Source organism: Dromiciops gliroides, chromosome 5 (assembly GCF_019393635.1).
Source record: "Dromiciops gliroides isolate mDroGli1 chromosome 5, mDroGli1.pri, whole genome shotgun sequence".
In the NCBI taxonomy this organism is placed as follows: Eukaryota; Metazoa; Chordata; class Mammalia; order Microbiotheria; family Microbiotheriidae; genus Dromiciops; species Dromiciops gliroides.
This window is the reverse complement of record NC_057865.1, coordinates 60,694,241-60,716,347: the sequence shown is the minus strand read 5'-3', so window position 1 is coordinate 60,716,347 and position 22,107 is coordinate 60,694,241. Positions and strand designations below refer to the sequence as shown.

Below are 22,107 nucleotides of genomic sequence, written 5' to 3'. Positions count from 1 at the left end.
CACCAGCCCTGGATTCAGGAGGACCTCAGTTCAAATCCAGCCTCAGACACTTGTCACTTACTAGCTGTGTGACTCTGGGCAAGTCGCTTAACTCCCACTGCCCCACCCAAAAAAAAAGTCATTGTGGCCTTGTGGATAGAGAGATAGTATGAGGAAGACCTGAGTCTAAGTCCTGTCTCTGAACTATACAATCCATGTGTCACTCAACAAGTCATTCAACTTATTAATGCTCTGGACAACTCCCATTGGAAGAGTGAATGGCCATGGAATGTGGGGTTTTTAATTTGCTTCTCTACAAAATGTGGTATAAGTATTCATCTTCATGGAATTCCCTACACCAATGAGATCACCGGTCAGGTTTTTGGTTTGTTTGTTTTTTTTAAAGGAGGGCCAAACTGGAGCCCAACTTTGATAGCTCTCATATTAAAAATTAAACAAAACAAAACAAAAAAGAAAACTTATTAAACAATAGTGAAGTTTTCCAAGGCAACAAAGTTTAGAATTAAGAGAAAGGTAAGAAATCAACTCTCTTCCTTAGTTTATTGAATATCCTCTTAGCTGCCCTGTGATATACATAGCAGGTGAAACAGCATCATAATTAGCATTTATATAGTGTGTTATGGTTTACAAAATACTTTATATATGTAATTTCATTTGATCCTCATAGCAGCCCTGGGAGATTAGTTTTATTATTACCCCCCCCCTTTTACAAATGATGAAACTAAGAATAAGAGACTAGATTTAAACTCATTTTCCTGTTTCCAGGTCCAACGCTCTATCCACTACTCTATTTAACTGCATATTCTCTATCATGACACCAGATTCTTTCCTCCAGTCTTCTCAGATAAGCTCAACCTTCCCACTGGCTCGTCAGGAAATATCCCTATGGTACAAACCCCTCTTGGTTGGATCCATTCTTTTCTATGGTCTGCAGTCCCTTTAGAAGGCATGGCAGCTGTTAGGCTTGAGGGAAGCATCTTACAAACACACACGCTAATTTTCTCTGGCCTGAAGTTTCTAATTCCATATAGCTACTCAGAAACAAAAACACAATCAATGTCATTTGCAATAACAGTGAATATGGGGCTGAACTACTTTCACCAAAGGAAACAAAGAAGAAAAATTAGCAAATGCTTTTGACCAACCTGAAAAGAAGGAAAGCTCAGAGGAAGATAAGGGATAAAGCACAAGTAAGAGAGAGAGGTGGCGGGTATGGGTTTGCAACCACAAATGCCAGGCCTTTCTGAAAATTGGTCCATATTTGACCCCTAGAATTCAGGGGAAAGCTTCATGGTAGAGTATTGTTGTTCAGTCAGGTCTGACTCTCCGTGACCCCATTTGGGGTTTTCTCAGGAGACAGTAGAGTGATTTGCATTTCCCTCTCCAGCTCATCTGACAGATGACGAAACTGAGGCAAACAGGGTTAAGTGACTTGCCCAGGGTCACACAGCTAGTATCTGAGGCTGGATTTGAACTCTGATCTTCCTGAATCAAGGTCTTGAGTCCACTGTGCCACCTAGCTGCCCCTCATGGCAGAACACCCAAGCAGTATTTTTCAACATCCCTCAAAACCCCCCTTGCTGTGCTGGGTGCATGGTATATACAAGGTAGACCAGAAGAACAGACAGCACTGGCTCTGTAGTTCAGGGACCTGGTTCCTATCTCACCTATGTTGGTTACCACTTATGCAGCCTGGAGCAAGTCACTTCACCACCACAGTGTAGAATGAAGGCCTCTGATGTCTGGATCTGTGGGCCTATGATCCATGGCATAAAAGGTTCTCAAAGAGTCAAGAGATTTATTCAGGTCTCCACATAGAGTGGAATATCCAAAACTAGGAATCGGGTCTCCCAACTCCTGATTCGTTCTTCTCTTCACCACACCCTGTAGCCCCCACCAATCAGAGATGTCCAAGGCATGAGAAGGATAACCAGCAGGAATCCCCCAAGTTCCATCATCAGCTCAGGCTTTCCTCTGGCCTCAGGTCACACGTGAGGTTACAGAGTAGTGACCCTTCCTGTGGCTAATGGACTGAGTGCCTAGCCTACAAAAGGCATCTGATGGTAGCCAAAGGAAGATATCTGAGTATTGCTGAATGAGCAAGATTTCATATGGTTGTGATAGCTGGAGGGCACAGTGTATACTGCATTGACTATAAAGTCAGCAAGACCTGAGTTCAAATCTTTTCCCAGGCACTTGCTAGCTGTGTGACCTTAGGCACATTACTTAACCTTTGTCCTTCTCACTTTCCTCAACTGTAAGATTAGGGTAATAATATCACCCGCCTCCCAAGTTATTTTTGAGGATCAAATGAGATCATATTTGTGAAGCACTTGGCAATTTTTTGTTTGTTTTGTTTTGTTTTGTTTTGTTTTGTTTTTGCAGGGCAATGAGGGTTAAGTGACCTGCCCAGGTCACACAGCTAATGTCAAGTGTCTGAGGCTGGACTTGAACTCAGTTCCTCCTGAATCCAGGGCCAGTGCTTTATCCACTGAGTCACCTAGCTGCCCAGCACTTGGCAATTCTTAAAGCGCTCCGTAAATTCTAGCTGTTATTATTAACTGATCTAGACACGGTAGGAAAGAACACAAGGAAAATTGATCCAATTGACCTTAGATAGGAAAAAATTGGAGGATCTGTAGGAACAGCCAGAGAGGGGAAAGTACCAAAAAATGAAAAATGATAAACTAGAAAGGTATAAGGTAGTCCATAAACCACCATCTTTCATCCAGCAAGCTTCTTTCAAAGCAGGTTTCAATTCTCAGTGGTGGGCGGGGTCATTCTGTGCTACACACGTTTCCCTCTAGATTACCTCTGTGTCTTGCCTTGGTACATGGAAAATTTTCATTTCCACCATAATGATGTCAAGGACTATTACACTGTTTAAAATGTGGACGTTGTTTTCCATTGTACATGTTTTCATGGAGGTTTTTTTTTCCCCCAGGGGTCTACTGTGGCTAGAGAAGCTAGTGACAAAGAAAAGGTACAGTACTATTATATATTTTTTTCCCTCCAGTTCCTACTGGTAGTGTGTATAAGATTGGGTGAAATTGGTCATTATATCCATCTGGCCAATTTCCTTCAATTACCTTAGCCTTTACCCTTTCTCTTTCTTTTCTCCTTCCCCTTTTCCTGATTCTCTCTCTTTCCCTTCCCCTTTCTCTTTCTCTCTTCTTCATTCATTTTTTCCTTTCTCTTCATTTTCTTTTTCTTCTCCCCCGTCAGCTGTCAGTAGTGAAAACTTTATTGTGGAACTGAGCTGGGATCCCATTACATCACTGCATTACTGAGCAATGAGATTGATATTAACTTGTAAGATATTAGAAAAGCAGGATTTCTTATTTAACATACAAGGTGCTGATGTAAGTATAGTCCCTCCTCAGTAGACTTGGGATCCTCATTGACAGATACAACCCAAGATGCCCAGAGTTCCCATCTTAACTCTGCCATTATCTAGCAATGTGATCTGCCTTCTCTCTGGGTTTCACTTCTTTATTCTGTAAAATAAAGGAAATAGACTAAGTGTTCCAACTGTAATTTTCCATAATTCTGTAACATCAAAATAAATATATTTTTGTTTGTTTAAGAAAGTGGGGGAATACAGGTATCTATTGGTTTTTTTTTGTTGTGAGCATTTGTTAGGTAACCTAATAATAATAACTGACATTTATATAGTGATTACTATGTGCCAGGCACTGTGCTAAGAGCTTTAAAATTATCTCATTTCATCCTTACATTATCCCTTGGAGGTAGGTGTTGTTATTATCTCCATTTTACAAATGAGGAAATTGAAGCAAACAGATTAAGTGACTTACTCAGGGTCACACAGCTAGTGTATGTCTGAGGCTCTATCCACTGAGCCACTTAATTGCCTTCTACCATTTTTATTTCAGGATATGTTGCTACACTGTCTTTTCAATACTTCAAACAAATGCTAGACATAAAGTTATGTTTTCCTTATTAAATCTCTTTTGAAAAATGTCCATCATCCATGATCTTAGAGTCTAAATTCAGCATTCCTGTGACTTTCCAGTAGGGGCCTCTCTTTGGTATTGTGTTTCAGTGCTTTTGTTACTTTGTCTTCCCATGTAAATCATACTGATGACCCCAATATGCGCAAGAGAAACAAACTTGATTGACCACAGGCTCCCATACTCCTCTGAGTAAATGTTACTAACAAGTCCCTCCTGACTCAAGATTAAGATTTTTAAACCCATAAGAAATCCAGAAGGGCGGTGGGATTTTCCCCCTTTCTCTTTTTCCCAGGAGGAAATGCCTGGACAGTTAAAATCCATGAACACTTTTCAACCTTTTGACAAAATGCCAACCTGACTAGCAGCTCCCGAAGAAGAATTGGCTCCATCATGACACCTGATTGTCTATATCGTTTCCCCTCTTTTTCTTCAATTTATCAAGCCCCTCAGGACCACAGCTGGAACTGCCATCACTTGTCTCTGGTCCGTTCATTTTGATTTCTTAGGTTCTGTCAACAGAAGAATGGGCTCTTAAACCACAGGGAATGTTGTTCCCTTGCTTTGAAAGGGAAACAGATGCTGAGGAAAGAGAACTAAACTTAGTAATTAATATGAAAGTTAAAACCAAATGAATAACATAAAGTAGTGGAAGAGAGAAAGGAGCAAACATTTGTCTTTCAGCATCGTTTAAACTTTTCATCTAAAGCAGGATGTTCAAAGAGACAGTTACCACTTTGTAGGTCAGGAGATTGTATAGGCCCTAATCCCATACATGGGCTTTTGGGGGGGGGGGGGTCACTGAGTAGTGTGATTAGAACGCTAGCCTTGGAGTTAAGAAGATGGCTTCAAATCTTGCCTCTACTTCCTGACTGCCTGACCACGGGTGAGTCACTTAACCTCTCCCTGCCCTAGGCAGATCCCTAACATTGAAAATTGCCCAGCAGAGAACAATGAAATCCCAAATTCAATCCCAAATACCTCTCCCTGGTAATAGTATTGTGAACTCAAAAACATTTCTGAATCTATAGAATTTTTGCATTGATTCATAAAGTCATTGGTGGAAAGGATTTCCCCTCTCCCATGAGTTCCCTTGCCTCCATAGAGAGTAAATGATAATTTCTAAGATTTTCCCAAGAAAAGTCCCAGACTTGGAATTATCTCCAACACTACCATCTTGGTGCCTCCATTTTGTTTTCATGTTAGAACAATGTATCCTGAGTTTTATGGGTGGTGGCAATATGTATCAAAAAGGACTACCCTTTAAGCTTGGAGAATTACCATGCTGACCTAGCAGTAGGCATTAAGATTTCAGAGTACAGATGTCCACAGATTGACATCTTGAGATTATCCATCTCTCCTTCTTTGGCTTGGAAACTTCAAAACCTTCTCTCTAGGACCTCTTGTGCTGGGCTGCTGTTTCTCTGTGTTATTTCAAGGACCGATGAGAGATCCCCATTCTGAATATCCTTTCCTAAGGTTTGACCAAAAGCAGAATGGCTGATGGGAGTTATGCTGCTTTGGTTTGGCATTACATTTTTGTTCTCCTAAGAACCAAAGTGTCTTTCTCACCTTCTGTCCCAATGTGATCCTTGTTGAACTGTATATACAAGATATCCAAGAACTTGCAATTGTAGTACCCTCCCTACCAAACATTTCAACATCTTCTTATGATAGCACGTATAATTTTATGGAATTCCGTTACAGTTAATTTTGCAACTAACTTTGCTACAAATCTTGCCTGCTCTAAAGTGAGGGCAGTGAGGCTGAGACGTCTTCTGGTGCAGAACTAATTTCTCTTTATAAGCATTTCTAAAAATCCCTCTTCTTGTAATTTCTTTTTAAACTTTTTTGTGATGGTTATTTGTACACATGTCTTTATCTCCCTGACTAGTTCACAGGCTCCATGAAAGCAGGTATGAAGTTTATTCTGCTCTCTTTGTGTCCCCCACAGACTCTAATACTGAACTTGGAACCTCCCCAGCACTGACAGTTTTTTGAATGAAGTTTTAATCCTAGATTTTTAGACCCAAAGAGAACCTCAGAAACCATCTGATCTAGTTATTGTGGTGGTGTTTGTTTTTAAACAAGGGCTACATTTTACAGGTGAGAAAACAATTCCAAAGGTTTCAATAGTATCTTGGCCAGTGTAAAAAAAGCTATTGCTTTTGAGTGTTTGGGCCATACTTAGATTATTGAAAATAGATTTATTATGAGATTGTACATGTAGATAAAAATTCTCATGATAAATTATTTTCAAGCTTGCCAGGTGTTTTCCAAATATAATCTCATGTAAGTGCTATTATTATCACCATTTTGCAAATGGAGAAACTGAAGCAGGTAGAGACTAAATGACTTGTCTTGGTTCACACAAGTAGCATATAATAATAGTAATACTAGTAGAAGCAGCAGCAGTAGTTGTAGTAATATTGTTATAGCACTTTACAGTTTTTAAGGCAATTTACACAAATGAACTCATTTGATCCTTTAAGGTAGATACTAGGAAACTGAGGCTGAGAGGTTAATTGATTTGTCTAGGGTCACAGTTAGTAATGACAGGATTGGAACCTTACTATCATTTGATTTTTCCTTTTTAAGATTTAATTGCAGATACTGGGAAATACACTGATAAGGCTTTTTTCAAAGCAGTCAAAATAGTGAAATGATTGATCAAACAGCTGTGGACAGGGGGTGGCTAGGTGGCGAAGTGGATAAAGCACCGGCCCTGGATTCAGGAGTACCTGAGTTCAAATCCGGCCTCAGACACTTGACACTTGCCAGCTGTGTGACCCTGGGCAAGTCACTTAACCCCCATTGCCCCCAAAAACAAACAAACAAACAAAAATCTGTGGACAGGGGGACAGCTAGGTAACACAGTGGATAAAGCACTGGCCCTGGATTCAGGAAGACCTGACTTCAAATTTGGCCTCAGACACTTGACACAAACTGTGTGACCCTGGGCAAGTTACTGAAGCTTCATTGCCTCCAAAAAAAAAAAAAAGCTGTGAACATTACAAATTTGAAAATAAATGAAAAAGGTTTTGTACCAAAAACATCACTGGCTTAGAGTAATAATAGTAATAATAATAATAATAATGCCAGGGGGAAAGTTAATCAATTGAAACTTCATTCAGGAAAAAAAAAGATCTCTAAATTCAGTTTGTTTTTTCCACAGTAAATTGGCATTTTGGTACCTTGTAGGCAAAATAGTTGTTTTGTGAGTGAGGAAGAAAAAAACTAAATTCCATTTTTTTCCTAATTAAAAATTTTATATACACACATTAATTTAGATGTTACTTTGTATATGCAAAAATTCTAAATGTGGAAGTCAGAGAACAAATGTTTCAAAGATCACAAACATTCACCTTTTTTCCTTTTTTATTAATGGAGTTTGATAAGAGATAGCAATACATGCTTTGGTAATAAAACCATATTGTTTTTATGATGTAGTCATTTACTTGTAATCTTGAAATAAACATATCTTCAACAATGTAAGCATGACCAAAACACTTAAAAGTAGCAGCTGCTAAACCATTCATGATACTAAATGATTAATAATAATTTTGAGAAGATCTGAACCTTTATGTTTTAAATTACAGTTGAAAACCATTGACACTGTCTTTTACTTTTCTTTCACATGCTGATTTTCAGGTTAATCTAGCTGTCATTCATTCTGGTGCATTTATAAAGCACCTACTTTGTGTTAAGCATTAAGTTTAAGGAGACACGAAGATGACTATGACACTATCCCTACTCTGTTCTTCTCTCCTGGTCAATCAATATTCTTGACGCCTAAAGTATCATCATGGTCTTTGTCCCCATAAATAAGATACAAAACTCACCAAAATAGATGTTGCAGATGGGGATTGTTTATCTAAATCATCTTCCCGCTTCTTGCTTTGGGGATGCTTACAAACAAAATCAAGCTCTACTCAAGAAAACCAGGCTCTGTTTTAATTACTGTCCCACATATCCTCTACCGAATTTATTGTCATGAATTTTTCATGGCAACCCTCCATGGCAGTGACTTAATTAGTCTTGGAATTCTTCTTCTTTCCAATCATTACAACTGTTTCATGACCCAGTACTTTTAACTTGTTGATGACAAGTTCTGAAACTGTCATTTCAAATATTTGGTGATACTGGTGCAGACAAGCCCCATCCCAGCCATTTCCACTTGACACGTCATTAGTGTGATTTGCATTAGCATAATAATAAAAGGGAAGCTGATGAAAATAAAGAAGTGATATTTCAACAATGCAAGGATCACTTTCATGGCAACAAGTATCTGAACTTACATGTACAGATGTCTTGTATTAAAATTTTTTAAGGCAAGTGTAGAGTGTTTTTTTTTTTTAACAGTTGTCAAATTCTGACAGCTGCTTTGACTTGTTTTATTCTTTTAATTCTTTTCTTTTTAATGGAAGGGCATCTTCCATTCACGGCTCCAGCAGTTTAGCCCCCTCTAAATGAGACAGGGAAATGCGTTGCTCCCCGGTGGTCGATCTTTTCACAGTTGCACTGCCATTCCAATGTGACATCAAATTAGTAATTATAGCTGAGCGGACTTCTTTTTACAAATGACAGTCTTAGCGTGCTGCCAGCCAGCTAGCAGCTCAGCAGGGGAGCCAGGCAAGTAAAAAAGAAAACATAACTGGACTCACTTGATTTCTGGGAGATTTGACCTGCCGCTTTCAAAAAAAAAAAAAAAGCCATGTTCTCAGGGGTTTAGACAAACAAGCTTTCTCTTCTCCCTCCACCATGGCTTTTCTCAAAATAATATCCGATTTTATTAGGTAAAATAAAAGCCATAATAAAGCCCCAGGGTCACATTAAGAAAGTTCTTTTGAATGGATAACCAACAACCTAGAACCCATTTGAAAGAAACCAGCTGCCCCAAAATTGGCATATATCAGCAATAATCATTGTTGACACTTCCCGAATAGGTTAAAAAAATGCCTTGTCGATTCTTATGCATTGTAAATTGTGCCCATGATTAAGGGACTGTCAGTCTCTGACGCTTTACCTATTACTGTCTGAAGGTTACAGGAGAATTAGTGACTAATAGTATTACAGCTAACAACACTTTCCTAAACCAGTTTTCAGTATTTCTTTTGTGCTCCTTAAATTGTAACAAATTATAATTAATGACTACCTTTATCTGATTCTTTGGACTGCCACCGAAGCCAAGGTAACAAGGATGGCAGTCAGTCTCCAGGACACAAAAGCACAGCAGTGGATCCTTGGGATCTTTCTTTCTCTATCAGTTAGAAAGCGTTTCACATTTCCCTGTCAGTAGATGATTAGTTAAAGGGAGACTGTCAAGTCTCATAGTCCTAAATCCAACCTAAACCTTTTTTTTTTTCCTTCTTATTCTCTGACATTACATTCCTGCAAAGATAGAATTCCTTGCCAGCTGGTCAATAAAAGCACCTATCTTGCTACGGAGAGTTCTCAGAAACCCCAGAATTCCCTGCCTAACCCAGTCTCCTGTTCAGCAAAGATTAGTGAAGGTTCTATTATTATGGACAAGGCGCTCATTGTGCTGGGGAGAGAAGATAAGAAGACAAAAATAATGGGAAAAATCCCTCCCCTCAAGGAGTTTAAATTCCATTGGAGCCATAAACCAAGTGTGTTTCACTGTCACCAAGTTGGAGATTTACTAGTAATATCTGTCAATAGCTCAAGACTGGAATCACTTCATGTTTTCAAAGGGCAGTCCCTAGAAAGCTGTTATTAACTGGGGGAGGGGAGGGGAAGGCCCCTTATCAGCAGTCTAGTCTGTGTAGAGTTGATATATCAGTCAGTCCAGAAGCATTTATTAAGCACTTACTATGTAGCTACAAGTAAGTTATCAGAAGGTGAAAAGAAATGTTCCTGCCTTCCATTTTCAGATTTCCAGAATTTTTACTTCCTTAGCCCAGGAGGTCAGAGTGAGGAGTGAAATGTTAGGAATGTTAGATGTATCTCCTAGCTTTGTGTCCAGATGGTACCACATCCAAACAGCCTTCATCACAACAGCCTGCATTGTCACAGGTCCCATTGCTAAAATGGGAAACTGTGTTGTCATTAAGAACTATGCTATCCTATTCCTGGTAATCTTACAGTTCAAAATAACAACCTGGTAGAGCTCCGTTTGCTAGCTCTTCCTTATTGTCCCCAAAACAAAGCAAGTTAATAATGTAGAGGCATATCCTGCCTTACCCATCACATGGTGGGCACTTGATTGATAGCTTGATTGATAGATATTTAACTTGCTGCCCAATCGTACCCTTCCAGGGAACCCTCAGACTGATTCAGATGAATAACCCCAGGCTGTCTCCACCATTCTGGCCTCAAGTGCAGTAAGATAAACTGCCACTTGGCGAGGGGCACTGGGGTATGTAGGCGGCCTTTTGTTTTTGCTGTTTAAAACCTAACCACTTTCACAGACATCTTCCAGCCACAGCGAGGATAGAGAAGTTGTTGAGGAAGTTTAAATATGGGGTACCAAGGGCCAAAATTATTTTTAGAAATGTTGGCCAAGCCATTGCAGACCATTGTCATTTCTTTTTCTTCTTCACAAATTTAGGACTAACCCATAAGGCAGTAACAGAAGCAAATTTCCTGAGTTATCCAGCAAAATGCTGCCTAGATTTTTTTTTCTGCACACTAGTTGAACAAAAAATCTTCAGAAATGATAATAATGAACCCATTTTGCCTGTTTTAGTGCAGCTCAGCTTGTCCCAAGAAAAGCTTATCCAAAGAGCTCCAGACAACGACATTAAAATGATACGGCAGTCATTTTCCTAAAAGTGAGATAGTGTTGGGAAAGAAGGCTATTAATTATAAACATGATCATCAGCATAACTGGCATTTCTAGAACACTTTAAGTTTTGCAAAGTGCTTTACATACAATATTTCAGCAGTAGCCCTGGGAACTAAGTGTTATTATTATCTCCATTTTTATTAATGGGCTAAGTGAAGCAACTTGCCCAAGGTGACAGGATTTGAGGCAGAATTCCAACTCGACTCTGCTGGACTCTAAGCCTCACATTCCATCTACCATGCTATGCTGCCTCTCCTAGTTAGATTATATTAGGGATGATAAGGAGCTGGCCCATAGCTCCACCAGATGTAGCTGTTGCAAGTTATAAAATTACAGGACCGCATCCATTGTTCCATGCTTCTTAATGACATCATGTTGGACCCAACAGCCAGGAGGGACTTACTTTATTCCTATAGTTGTACCTGAAGAGATTTAGGAAAGACCTGAATTCAGAGACTCTGGGTCCCTGATGCCATCTACAAAGAACATCCTCTTGTTCTTTTGTGGAAATTAGGGTGAATTAATGAGTTGTTGGGCTGTTGCCCAAGTCATCATTTTGCCTGTTTAGGCATGCTTTACTTCTGTTGTGGAAGGAGGGCATCGTGAGCGTTTTCTGTGGGGAAACACCTGTTATCCCTAGTGCTTCAGCATGGACTTTTTCCCTCTTTTGCCAGTTTCCCACTTTATGGATTAGACTTGTGACTGAGATTTTTTTTTTTTTGAGCAACAGGGCTCATTTATTGCAAATCTTTAGCAATCCATATAGCCTTCCAGTGGCCCCTGTGTGCAAGATGCTGTTAAATCAGATCCCTTTTGTACCAGGTCCAAAGTAAGTTACCTAAATGTGTGTGCTCCATTATGTGAATAATTCCACATTATATTTTAAGTGCAGCAGATACTGATTTTTATAAAGACTCTTGGCAAGCCGTCTGAATGGCTGGGTTCCAATTTCACATTTGATTTATCCTCTTTTATAAGTTTATTTTCATTTGAGCAAGCTTGGAAAAACACTTAGATCAGGAACATGAGCCATACCTAACATCAGACAATAATTAACACATATTTTATATGTTGTGCATGCAGCTCGATCTGTCACAATAACAGCCCATCAAAGGGACACTAACCAGTGATCTTTGACATCGTGGCTTACAATTAGACTTTTCAGAAATGGGTTGCCAAGTGAACACATGGAACAAAAATTCATTTCTTTCTGAAATATGAGTCCTTTAATCACAATGCATCATGATATGTATTATCCTTTGCATTGAAACCTTCTGGTGGCAAAATCTTGTTTGCATTAAACACTTGAGTGTGACAGGAATGAGGCTTATTTTCCATTGAAGGTTCCCTTCCCAACTGCAACCCAACTGGGCCTTGCAATCTATAGATTAGGGTTATACATGTGTCACAAGCATATCCTTATATAATTTCAAACTGATTTTTTTCTCCCACTAATCCTTTTGCATTCTTTGGCAGAAGATTAAAATGATGAAAATTCAAAATGAAGTCAATTATTAATTTAGTAGAATGCTGGTATGCTTGGATTCTCTGATGCTTTTCATTGGTGAAACAAGATGTTTCGCACTGATGTGATTGGAATATTCTCATTCTATAATGAGAATTTTGTTTTGCTATTTTAAAATATTTGGGACTCAAGTAAAAGTTATTCAAGTCACTAGCATGTCTGAATTGGGATCCCATCATAATTTACTGTTGATCTTTTTCTTCATTTTAAACTGAACCTTTAAAAGTAAACATTAATTCAGTGCAAATAGGCGTTTACCCAATATGTACCAACTAATAGTAATTTAAAGTTTTAAAAGATTATTTTAAAATCCCAAATAAACTGGTCCCTATAACTAAACACATCTGTTACCTCTTTTCCACTTTTAAAATCCACTAATAATTTAGGTGGCAGTGATTTTTTAGCATATAGGCAACTGAATAACGATAATTAATGAACTCAGTATAGGAAGGAAAGGTACACTTTAGTACACGTTTTCTTTCATCTTATTGCTTTACACCCATTTCAGACAGACTGCAGGGTTCTCCTGTCTCTTTTCTGGAAACAGCCCACTCAATGGATTCCATGACTCTTGCTTGGCAACTGCCTTCCATCCACAGGCCCAGCTTTGCTGACTCAGCCCACAGAGCTGCATGGTCATTTCAGAAATGAGAGCAATAAATTTCACAGCTGTTCCTTTGGAATTTTTTTGTGTGTCCTGTTCTACCCCAAGCCCAGTCCTCTGGATAATTTATATCTGCTGTTGAGCTCAAGAAAGTAACCATTCAGTGTCCGACTATACCCAAAAACCTTTTACCTCTCTTTAAATCATCCTTGTTGGTTCTCTTCAGGCCCTGAGATAATTCATTACGTGTATACCTAGAATCCTACATCCACTTTTCTCAGTAAGCTGAGTCTGTTCATTTGTGTTCCCATCACTCACATCTATGATGCTCCTTGAGCCATGATCTGTTAACATAATTTCATGTGGGTTTCAGTTTAATAATGACAACAGCTGACACTCCTTTAAAGTTTACAAAGCGCTTTTCATCAGTAAGTCAGCCCCTGGACCTGGCAGGGAGGGTGTAGAGGGAGTATTCCGGGTGCTGATGCTGGTGCTGGTGTTGGTGTTGGTGTTGGTGTTATTGCAGAAAAAGAAAGCAGGCCTTAAGAGAGGGGTAGGGACAGTCATGGCCCCACAGCTCATTGATGTCGAAACTGTAATTTGAACCTAGTAGTCAAGTACATCCTTCCATCATACAAACCCATTCTTACTGTTTCCCATGTGATATGGACAGGGACCTTCTTTGGTACTTGAGAGTGTTTATGTGCCTATCTCAACCCTTTGGAAATAGTTGAGGCAAAAATCAGTATTTATAGTAACAATCCTACCTTGCACATTTATGATGCCTTTGCTTTTTCAAAGCATTGTCATTCCCATTAGCTTATTTCATTCTCACAGCTGCCCTCCAAAGTTCATAGGATTAACATTGGTTTCCCATTTTACAATTGAAGAAACAATCATGTTCCCCTAACCCATAAGTAAATTGTATTCAAATTGTGATAAAATATGAGGATAGCTAGGTGGCACAGTGGATAAAGCACTGGCCCTAGATTCAGGAGGACCTGAGTTCAAATCTGGCCTCAGACACTTGACACTTACTAGCTGTGTGACCTTGGGCAGGTCACTTATCCCTCATTTCCCTGCTCCCCCCCAAAAAAAAATGTCATAAGATATAGAATGGAAATTTTGTGTGATGAATTGTTGATTGATCTGTCAAACCAGGAAACAAAGAAAAACTAGAAAGATAAATTAGGTCCTGGATATTCTGGTTTAAAAGAAAACAGTTTGATTTAAGGGGGAAAAGCAAAAGTTGGAATCATTCAATTTGATCCTAATTCAGTTGATCAAATTAAAGAAACCTTCATCATCACACCTAATATTAAAATGTACAGCACACTACTAGAATTTTTAATAAGCTGACAACATGGCCTGGGATTGATGGTTGTGTCTGTTGGTCCATCAGTGATCTGGTCTCTTCTCAAGACACATACAGTCTCTGGACTAAAGGATGAGGGAAGAAACCAAGCAGAATTCTTAGTGTATTGAATAGACTGACACTTTTTACTCCTCGGGATCTGTGCATTGATTAAAGCATCACTTACACAACTAGCACAGTTAAAGACACAAAAAAAGTATTGATAGACATCCCCCAAGTAGGTTGGAAAGTGACACCTCCTTCTCCTAGGGAGGACTAGAGAATTTTAGAGCTGACAGGGAAAAACCAACACCCAGAAAAGTATATCTTGTCTAAGATCTGAAGGATGCAAAGGGTAGTACAGGGCAGAACCAGAATTTGTACCCAGATCTGCTGATCCCGAATTCATTGTTGGTTCCATTGTACCATGCAGTTCCTGACACCTTGAAGGAAAAAAACAGCAGGCTGAACTGTGGCCCTGAAATACTAGGTGCTGAGCAAGAGGGTAGGAGAGAAAGAAAAAGAGTTTCCTTCTCCTTTCTTGCTTTTCTCTTCCCATTTTCCAGATCCTGCTTCTTTTTTTTTTCCTCTTCCAGTAAAGTCCTACACCAGCGCCTTATCATGGCGTGCAGGTGCTGTGGGATTATGAACAGCTGTGCAAGTTGGTCACCAGGTCTGGCGGGGCCTACAAAGTTGTAAAAGCTTTCAGGATAGATGTGGCGATGGACTCTACCTTTCCTATGATGACCCAACTTAGCAGAGTTTGGAGAAAGCCCTTAGTAGAAACCTGGTCACCGTGTGGTTTTATTTCCAGCTACAACAACTAATGATGACCAACTACTAAGTCTTAGAGGGGGTGCCTTCCCTGATGATATCACCTATCCTTTGAGTATTATCTTCTCTGGAGAAATATGAGTATATTCCATTTCAGTTCCCCTGTCCCTAGAGTTTCTCACCTAACTGCCAAATCTTAGAAACCTAAGGATACCCTGAAATTGCCCTGTATTTACTTTGTACATAATGTATGTCTACTTTGATGTGTGTTTGTTGTTTCCCCTTCTTGCATGGAGTACTTCTGCTGGTCTAGCGCCCCAAATGGCGTTGGTTTAATCATTATGAATTTGAATTAATTGTATTGCAAACACAGATCCAATTTGTAACTTGCCGTCTGTCTTCCCTAGATCCTAGCATTCATGCTTCTATGTTTCTTTTGCTCACCAAAAAACCAAATTGATTTCCTTCCACTTTCCATACTCCATGGCATATTTTCTTATGCAAATAATATAAAAAGAGGAAATTGCAGCAATTTTCCCAATAATTCAAGTTCCACCTGCTCCCTTTCCCCTTTTCCCTTCCCAAAGAATCACTTGAACAAAAGTGTCTGAATTATCTGGACGAAGAATGACCTCACTTCATTTCTTTCTCTGGGTGCACATGTGTCTGTAAACTTAGCCATTGGGCTTTCTCATTTTAAATTTTTTGTATTTCATCTTTTGGGTCCTTTCTGGTTGCTTCCCTTAAATTTCAAATACTGCACTCCATTCATCGTAAATCCTCATTGATTTAGACCTGGGAGGGAGTTCAACAGTCCTCTAGTTCAAGTACTTTGTGGATGAAGAAATGGAGATACTCAAGGTGAATCATTCACTGTTTGTAGTTCTAAAATACAAAACAACGCCAAAAAAATCCTCATGTTTTCCTAGTAAAATTGGCTCTTAACAACCACCTTGAGCTTAGCCATTCTCCACTGTTTAAATTATGTTTATCTTCTCTACATAGTTTCACAAGTATCCATGGCCAAAATTTAGAGGTTAAGTTGGCCTGGCCCACCTTCATGTTGTGCCTCCAGTATTTCCCTATTTCTCTTCTTTCTTTCTTGTGTCTCTGACACTTCATAAATGTGTTACAGAAGTAGGTCTGTCGATCTTTTTCATCAAAATCTCCCTATTTATCTTTGAATGTTCCTGGCTTTGCAGGGATAATTATTTTGGCAAGATTTTTAATATAATCAAGACTATAACACCATTTCAGACTTTTCTTCTCAGTAAATTTAAACCCAATTAGTAAGGTTTACCAAAAGTCAGAAGTGTATTTTTTTCAATTAGCAGCCCAGGATTTAGGGAAATGATTCAGTGAATCCATACAGTGAGTTTCCTTTTGTCACTTGAAGTGTTTTTATTTATTTATTTTTATTTGATGTCACTTTTCTTAAAGAAGAAAATCTTTTCAGGAGCAATTGTTTTCCTTCAATTTATGTGTCTGAAAAAAAAAAGAACAATATTCAAGGGTTCCTTAACAATACTATCCAAGGTCACAGATAGTATATTGGGTTGGATGCCTTCCAACTAGAGGGAACAGACGATGGCTAGCTAAGTTGTTTGGGTTTTTTTGGTGTTTTTTTTTTTTTACTGTTTCACTCCCCTGGAATGCTTGTTACATTCAATGAAATGGAATACTCCAAACAGGTGTTTTAAAAGATAGGACTTCTGCACAATGCTTTCTTACATGTGCATGTGCTCGTCATTAATTATGCTGCTCACCATTAGCCTTACTTTTCCAAGCAGGTTATGACAGCCATCCTTAGCCATGCATTAGTTTGCTTGAGTGGAATCCAATTGCATTCTGAATCCCTTATTTATTTGTGGGGCTGGACTTTTGCCATCTTGAAATGTTTCCATCTTTTAAAAGACGCCGTTTTCTCCAACACTGTCCAAATCGAAATAAAATTGCCTTCTGGGTGAGTTCTACCAAGACCTGTAAGAGGGAAGTTGTGTAAATCATCCCAAACTGTGCATGTTGGCTCTGACTCAGGCAGCTGATTTTTGGCACCAGGCATAATGCTTGTGGATGATTCTGTTGTAGCTGTTACTCATTTCTTGCACAAAGAAACATGTTTGTGAGATGTACCCAGTGAGAAGGGGCTGAGGTAATAGGACATTTCTGGGGCGCTGCTTTGGTGCCAGTAAGAAAACGTGATGATTCCAGGCGTCCTCACGGTCCTCCAACTCAAAGACTACCCTGGCAACTGGAAAGGAACCTAGGACAACAATCGGCTCCAGTTCTATGAAAACGTTACCCACGATGAGGGGATATTTTCATGATGTTCATTATGCACTGGGGCTTGTCCTCCATTCCGAGAGTTCTGCTTCCAATCGTGGTAGCTCACTGGTGCCCCCTTGCGGTCTCCAAGACACTTTGCTACCTTTGTGTCCTACTGTCAACAGGATAAGCTTAATTTGTCTGTAGAATGTAATTAAGGAGGAATATACATTTTTCAAAGCTTCTGACCCATATTTTTGATTCTTTGTCTTAGGCCAAAGAACTGCCGACTTTAAAGGACAATGATTTCATCAATGATGGCCAGAAGATTTATATTGATGACAACAACAAAAAGATGTTTCTTGAGAAACTTAAAAAGGATGTGGAGGTAAGAGGAATCAGTTTTGTAAGTGGCTTAATTTTATCTATGGTACCATTGCTAGACTCTGAAAGATTTTTCAACTCTCTTGGACAAATTCTGATTAAAAAATATGATTCGCTATTACCAGAACTGTATGTTTTGCAACTTCACAGAAAACGAAATATGCTGCTGATTTTGTGCTCTTGAAATTAGATAATCAACAACAATTAGGAACTAACAGAAAACAGCAGGGGACCTAGGTTCAAATCCTCCCTCTGTATCTACTTTGGTCTTGGTTCTCTCATCTGTAAAATGAAAACATTAAACCAGATGGCTTCTGAGAGTCTTTCCAGCTCAGGATCTAAGATCCTATAATCTTATCCAAGTTAAGATTTATCAAGGCGCTGTTCCTTACCCTAGCTTGCCTATATGTTATGTCTTATTTGGGGGGGATGGCCACCTAATAAGTCAGGGTTCCTTAGCCATTTTTATATAATAGACCCCTCTGACAGTCTGATGAAGTCTGTGAACCCTTTATCAGAATAATGTTTTTAAATGCATAAATAAAATGCACACAAGTACAAAGGAAACCAATTTTATTGAACTTCAGTTAGAAAAAACATTTAAGTTCATAGAACCCAAGTTCAAAATCCCAGTATTAAGGATGCCAGGCTAGCTCTACTTACAGAAACTAGTGTGGGGTTGAGGAAGGGAAACTGATTGAGTCCAGTCAAACAGTTATTTCAAAAGAAAATGATTAGCGACTTCTTTGAATCCATTCTGCCTTTTTTTTGTTTTGTTTACTCAGCCAAGTATTGTAAATTTGGCATTTAGATGGCTTCTGTATATACTTCTGTTCCCTTAATTCCAATATACTCAGCTCCCCAAATCGTCCAGCAGGCCTCGTACATTTTCCATGTTGAGTCCATGTGAGCTGCCTAAGACAGATCTGCAGAGGAAAACAAAGGACATTTTGGAAACTAGGGAAAAGGGAGTTGAGGAAGGAAGCAGCATATCAAAATGGGGTCTTTTTTTCTGTCTGCTTTTATTTGAGTACTTAGGAGACATGGCAAACCTTCAAACTGCCAAAGTGAAAGAAAAAAAAATGTTTAAATGTTCATGCAGAAATCTCCTTCCAAAGAGAGTTAGGTTTGGTTTTGTTCTTTTATCATTGCTCTCTGCTCCTTTCCCTTCTTTAGCCCTTCTCTCAAACTGTCCCAAATACATCTGGCAATTAATATATACTTGAAGAATCCTTTTTGAAAACCTTCCTTCTTTTTAAGAAAAAGAAAAAGTGTATTATAGTTTACTGCCCTTTCATTTTGTTAGGGTAGTTTGGGGGGGGGATGTAACCTCTTTTCTACTCTCTTATGGAAAATATGTGGAAAATATTTAAGAAATAAACTGGGACATTGTTCAGAACATGCGTTTTCTTCTCTATTTTGATGCGTTCCAAGATAATTCAGAGAGAGTTCCAATTGAGATGATTATGCCAAGTTGTCCTCAGCTGGGTTTATGTATTCTCCTATTAGACAACTTTTTGGAATAATCTTTGATTTTGAAATAATTTTCCTTAGACCAGAAAGCATAGCTACTACTTAGAGGTAGGTAAGTCTTCAGGCTCTGCTTTGAAGGTTTAATTGGCAGCTTAAATTCCATTTCTTAAGTTAGATAGATAGATATAGATACACACATATTATATATGTATACATACACATATGTATATTTACATATACATATATGTATGCATATACACACCTCCACACAAACAAACAAACCAAAAAATAATAAAGCGAGCTTCTTTTAAGCCCAAAAGAAAAAGTCAAGTGATTTATTTAGAAAGGCACAAAGGTCTGGTATATTAGACTATAAACTCCACCAAGCCAGGAGCAATGTCTGTTATTTGTTGTTGTCATTTCACTCATGTCCAACGCTTTATGACTCCATTTGGGGTTTTCTTAGCAAAGTTACTGAAGTGATTTATCCTTCTCCAGTTCATTTTACAGATAAGGACACCGAGGCAAACAGTTATTTGCTTCTTTCCATTTATTTCCCCATTATCCCAGCACCTCATAATATATCCATATAGAGGTGGCCATTTCATAAATATTGAATGGCTGATAGAGGTTCACAAGTACACTTACAGGGTAATTATTTTTCATGTTATTTTAGTTAAATCCTTGAAATAGTTTGAATAATTCTGTTGGACAAATTTTGTTAATAATAATAATAGCCACCGTGTATATAGATAGCACTTTAAAGTTTACAGAGTGCTTTACAATTATGATCTCATTTGATCCTCAGATAAACCTTGGGAAGTACTATTATTATAGGTCCTATTATTATCATCCCTATTTTGCAGAGGAGAAAACAGGCAAATAGAGGTTGAGGCCACCAGTTCAGGGTCACACAGCTAAGGGACTGAGGTAGAATTAGAACTTAGGTTTTCCTGTCTCCAGGTCCAGTGCTCTTTCCACTGGGCCAACTAGCCATTGAGGACTTTTAATGTCAGTTATTGACAAAGTATTTACTTCAAAAACTCAATGCTGTATGTTTTCTCATCCTGTCATTAGTGAAAATCAGTCTTCTTCATGTTTTCAATGGCTTATTATCAATTGTGTCTATTTGATTATGTCATTTTCAAATATTTGTGTTCCACTGCCATTATTAAAAATGAAGGCCAAGGGGGCAGCTAGGTGACGTAGTGAATAAAGCACCGGCCCTGGATTCAGAAGGAGGACCTGAGTTCAAATGTGACCTCAGACACTTGACACTAGCTGTGTGACCCTGGGCAAGTCACTTAACCCTCATTGCCCTGCACCCCCCCCCCCCCGAAAAAAAAAAATGAAGGCCAAGTTATAAAGGGTTCTTCCATCAAAAACATCCTAAATGACAAAGCATCTACTAGGTTTTTCAATTCATAGGGAAGAAACATTCAATTTGTATGCAGACAGTTATAGTGAATCTGGCATTCCATCCTGATAATGAGAGTTAATCTTGTTTTCTTTATATTATTGTTGTTGTTTAAGTTCCTTCCTCATGCTTATATTTCACTGGAGGGACTGATTTCTAAGTAGTCATTTCAAATAAATGGTTTATGATTCTATAAATCATAACTTTGTGGTTACAAATGAGAAGAAAAATCAACTGGTGATCGCCTCTACTTTTTTCCCCACAGGTGAAGTCTTTATCAGTAATTAGTACACTAAATATGATACACTATGAGAGACAGCTTTATAAATAAATGCCCACAAATGATTTGAACTATTTTTATTTTTTTTAAATCCTTTTCCCCAAAGAGTCATTCCAAGCCTCCTGAGGCAAAATCAGCTTTCTTTATTCTTCCTCTGGCATGCTTGATTATTGGACCTAAGTAAGTAGCTGTTTCCAAGGTTGACATGAGGAAGAGGGCTTCTTAATCTAGTGGCCATGAACATGTATGTGTGTTTGTATGTGTATATATAACAATATGTACATATCACAAGTTATATACACATATACATACATAGAGAGATATACTGCATTTCACCAAGAATTGGTTTCCTTTGTAATCCTCTGTATTTTATTTTTTGCCATTAAAAGCATTATTCTGAGGAGGGGTCCATAGGCTTTACAGATTGTTTCCAAAGGGATCCACAACACAGAAAAGGTTGAGAACCTCTGCTATAGAAAAAGAAATAACAGTAATATAAAAAGTAATAATATTTGAACTTAGCTAAATGGTAATTTTTACTCCATGTTATAAATAAAATGTATTAGGTATATATTAAGTGGCCACTGTGTACAAGACTGTGCTAAATGCATAAATACACAGCCTTTAAAAAGCAAATGAGGAAAGCCTAGCCGTTAAAAACAACAACAAACACCGCCCCCACATAGTGTGAAAGGAAAATATGCACAGTGTCACCTGGAGTGAGTGGTCATGTATAGGAAAGGGGCTAGGAACTGGAGGTCGCATCAGAGCTCTGTTTTTTCAGGTATGTTTTCTAAAGGATGATAATGATTTAAATGTTTAGCACATTTCAATCAGGTTGATTACCACGTTCATTCTAGACCCCAGATGTGCTTCCAGGAAGGCAATACAAAACCATATAATATAAATCAGTAGATAAACTTTCCAAAGAAGCCTCTAAAAGGTAACCTTTCTGCTGCTTCTCTGCTCATGACCTTGACAGTGGTCTCAAATTGGCCCTGTTGGGATTCCATTGATCTTTAGGACTGGACCTGCTAGGAGATTTGGGGTAATGTGGAATTCGAGTAGGGGATCCTAACCAGGGAGGGCAGTCCATACATTTGTTTTCTTTTTTTTTTTTTTAACATTTTAATAAACATGTTTCAATAAAATTGGGTTTTATTGTAATCCTATATATTTTATGCATTTGAGAAGATTATTCTGAGGAGCACATAACCTTCACCAGATTGCCAAAGTGGTCCATGACAGACTA

The 22,107-nt window shown here is 38.6% G+C and overlaps 1 protein-coding gene across 3 annotated transcripts in view; it reads left to right on the top strand.

Moving 5' to 3' along the window:
* Positions 1-22,107, top strand: part of PIP4K2A (phosphatidylinositol-5-phosphate 4-kinase type 2 alpha) — a 198,952-nt gene that overhangs the window by 163,709 nt on the left and 13,136 nt on the right. For all 3 annotated transcript variants that reach the window (XM_043966474.1, XM_043966475.1, XM_043966476.1), the window contains 2 exons: positions 2,945-2,983; positions 17,576-17,689. In XM_043966474.1, coding sequence (XP_043822409.1) covers positions 2,945-2,983; positions 17,576-17,689 — 153 coding nt within the window. The remainder of the gene's footprint in view (positions 1-2,944; positions 2,984-17,575; positions 17,690-22,107) is intronic.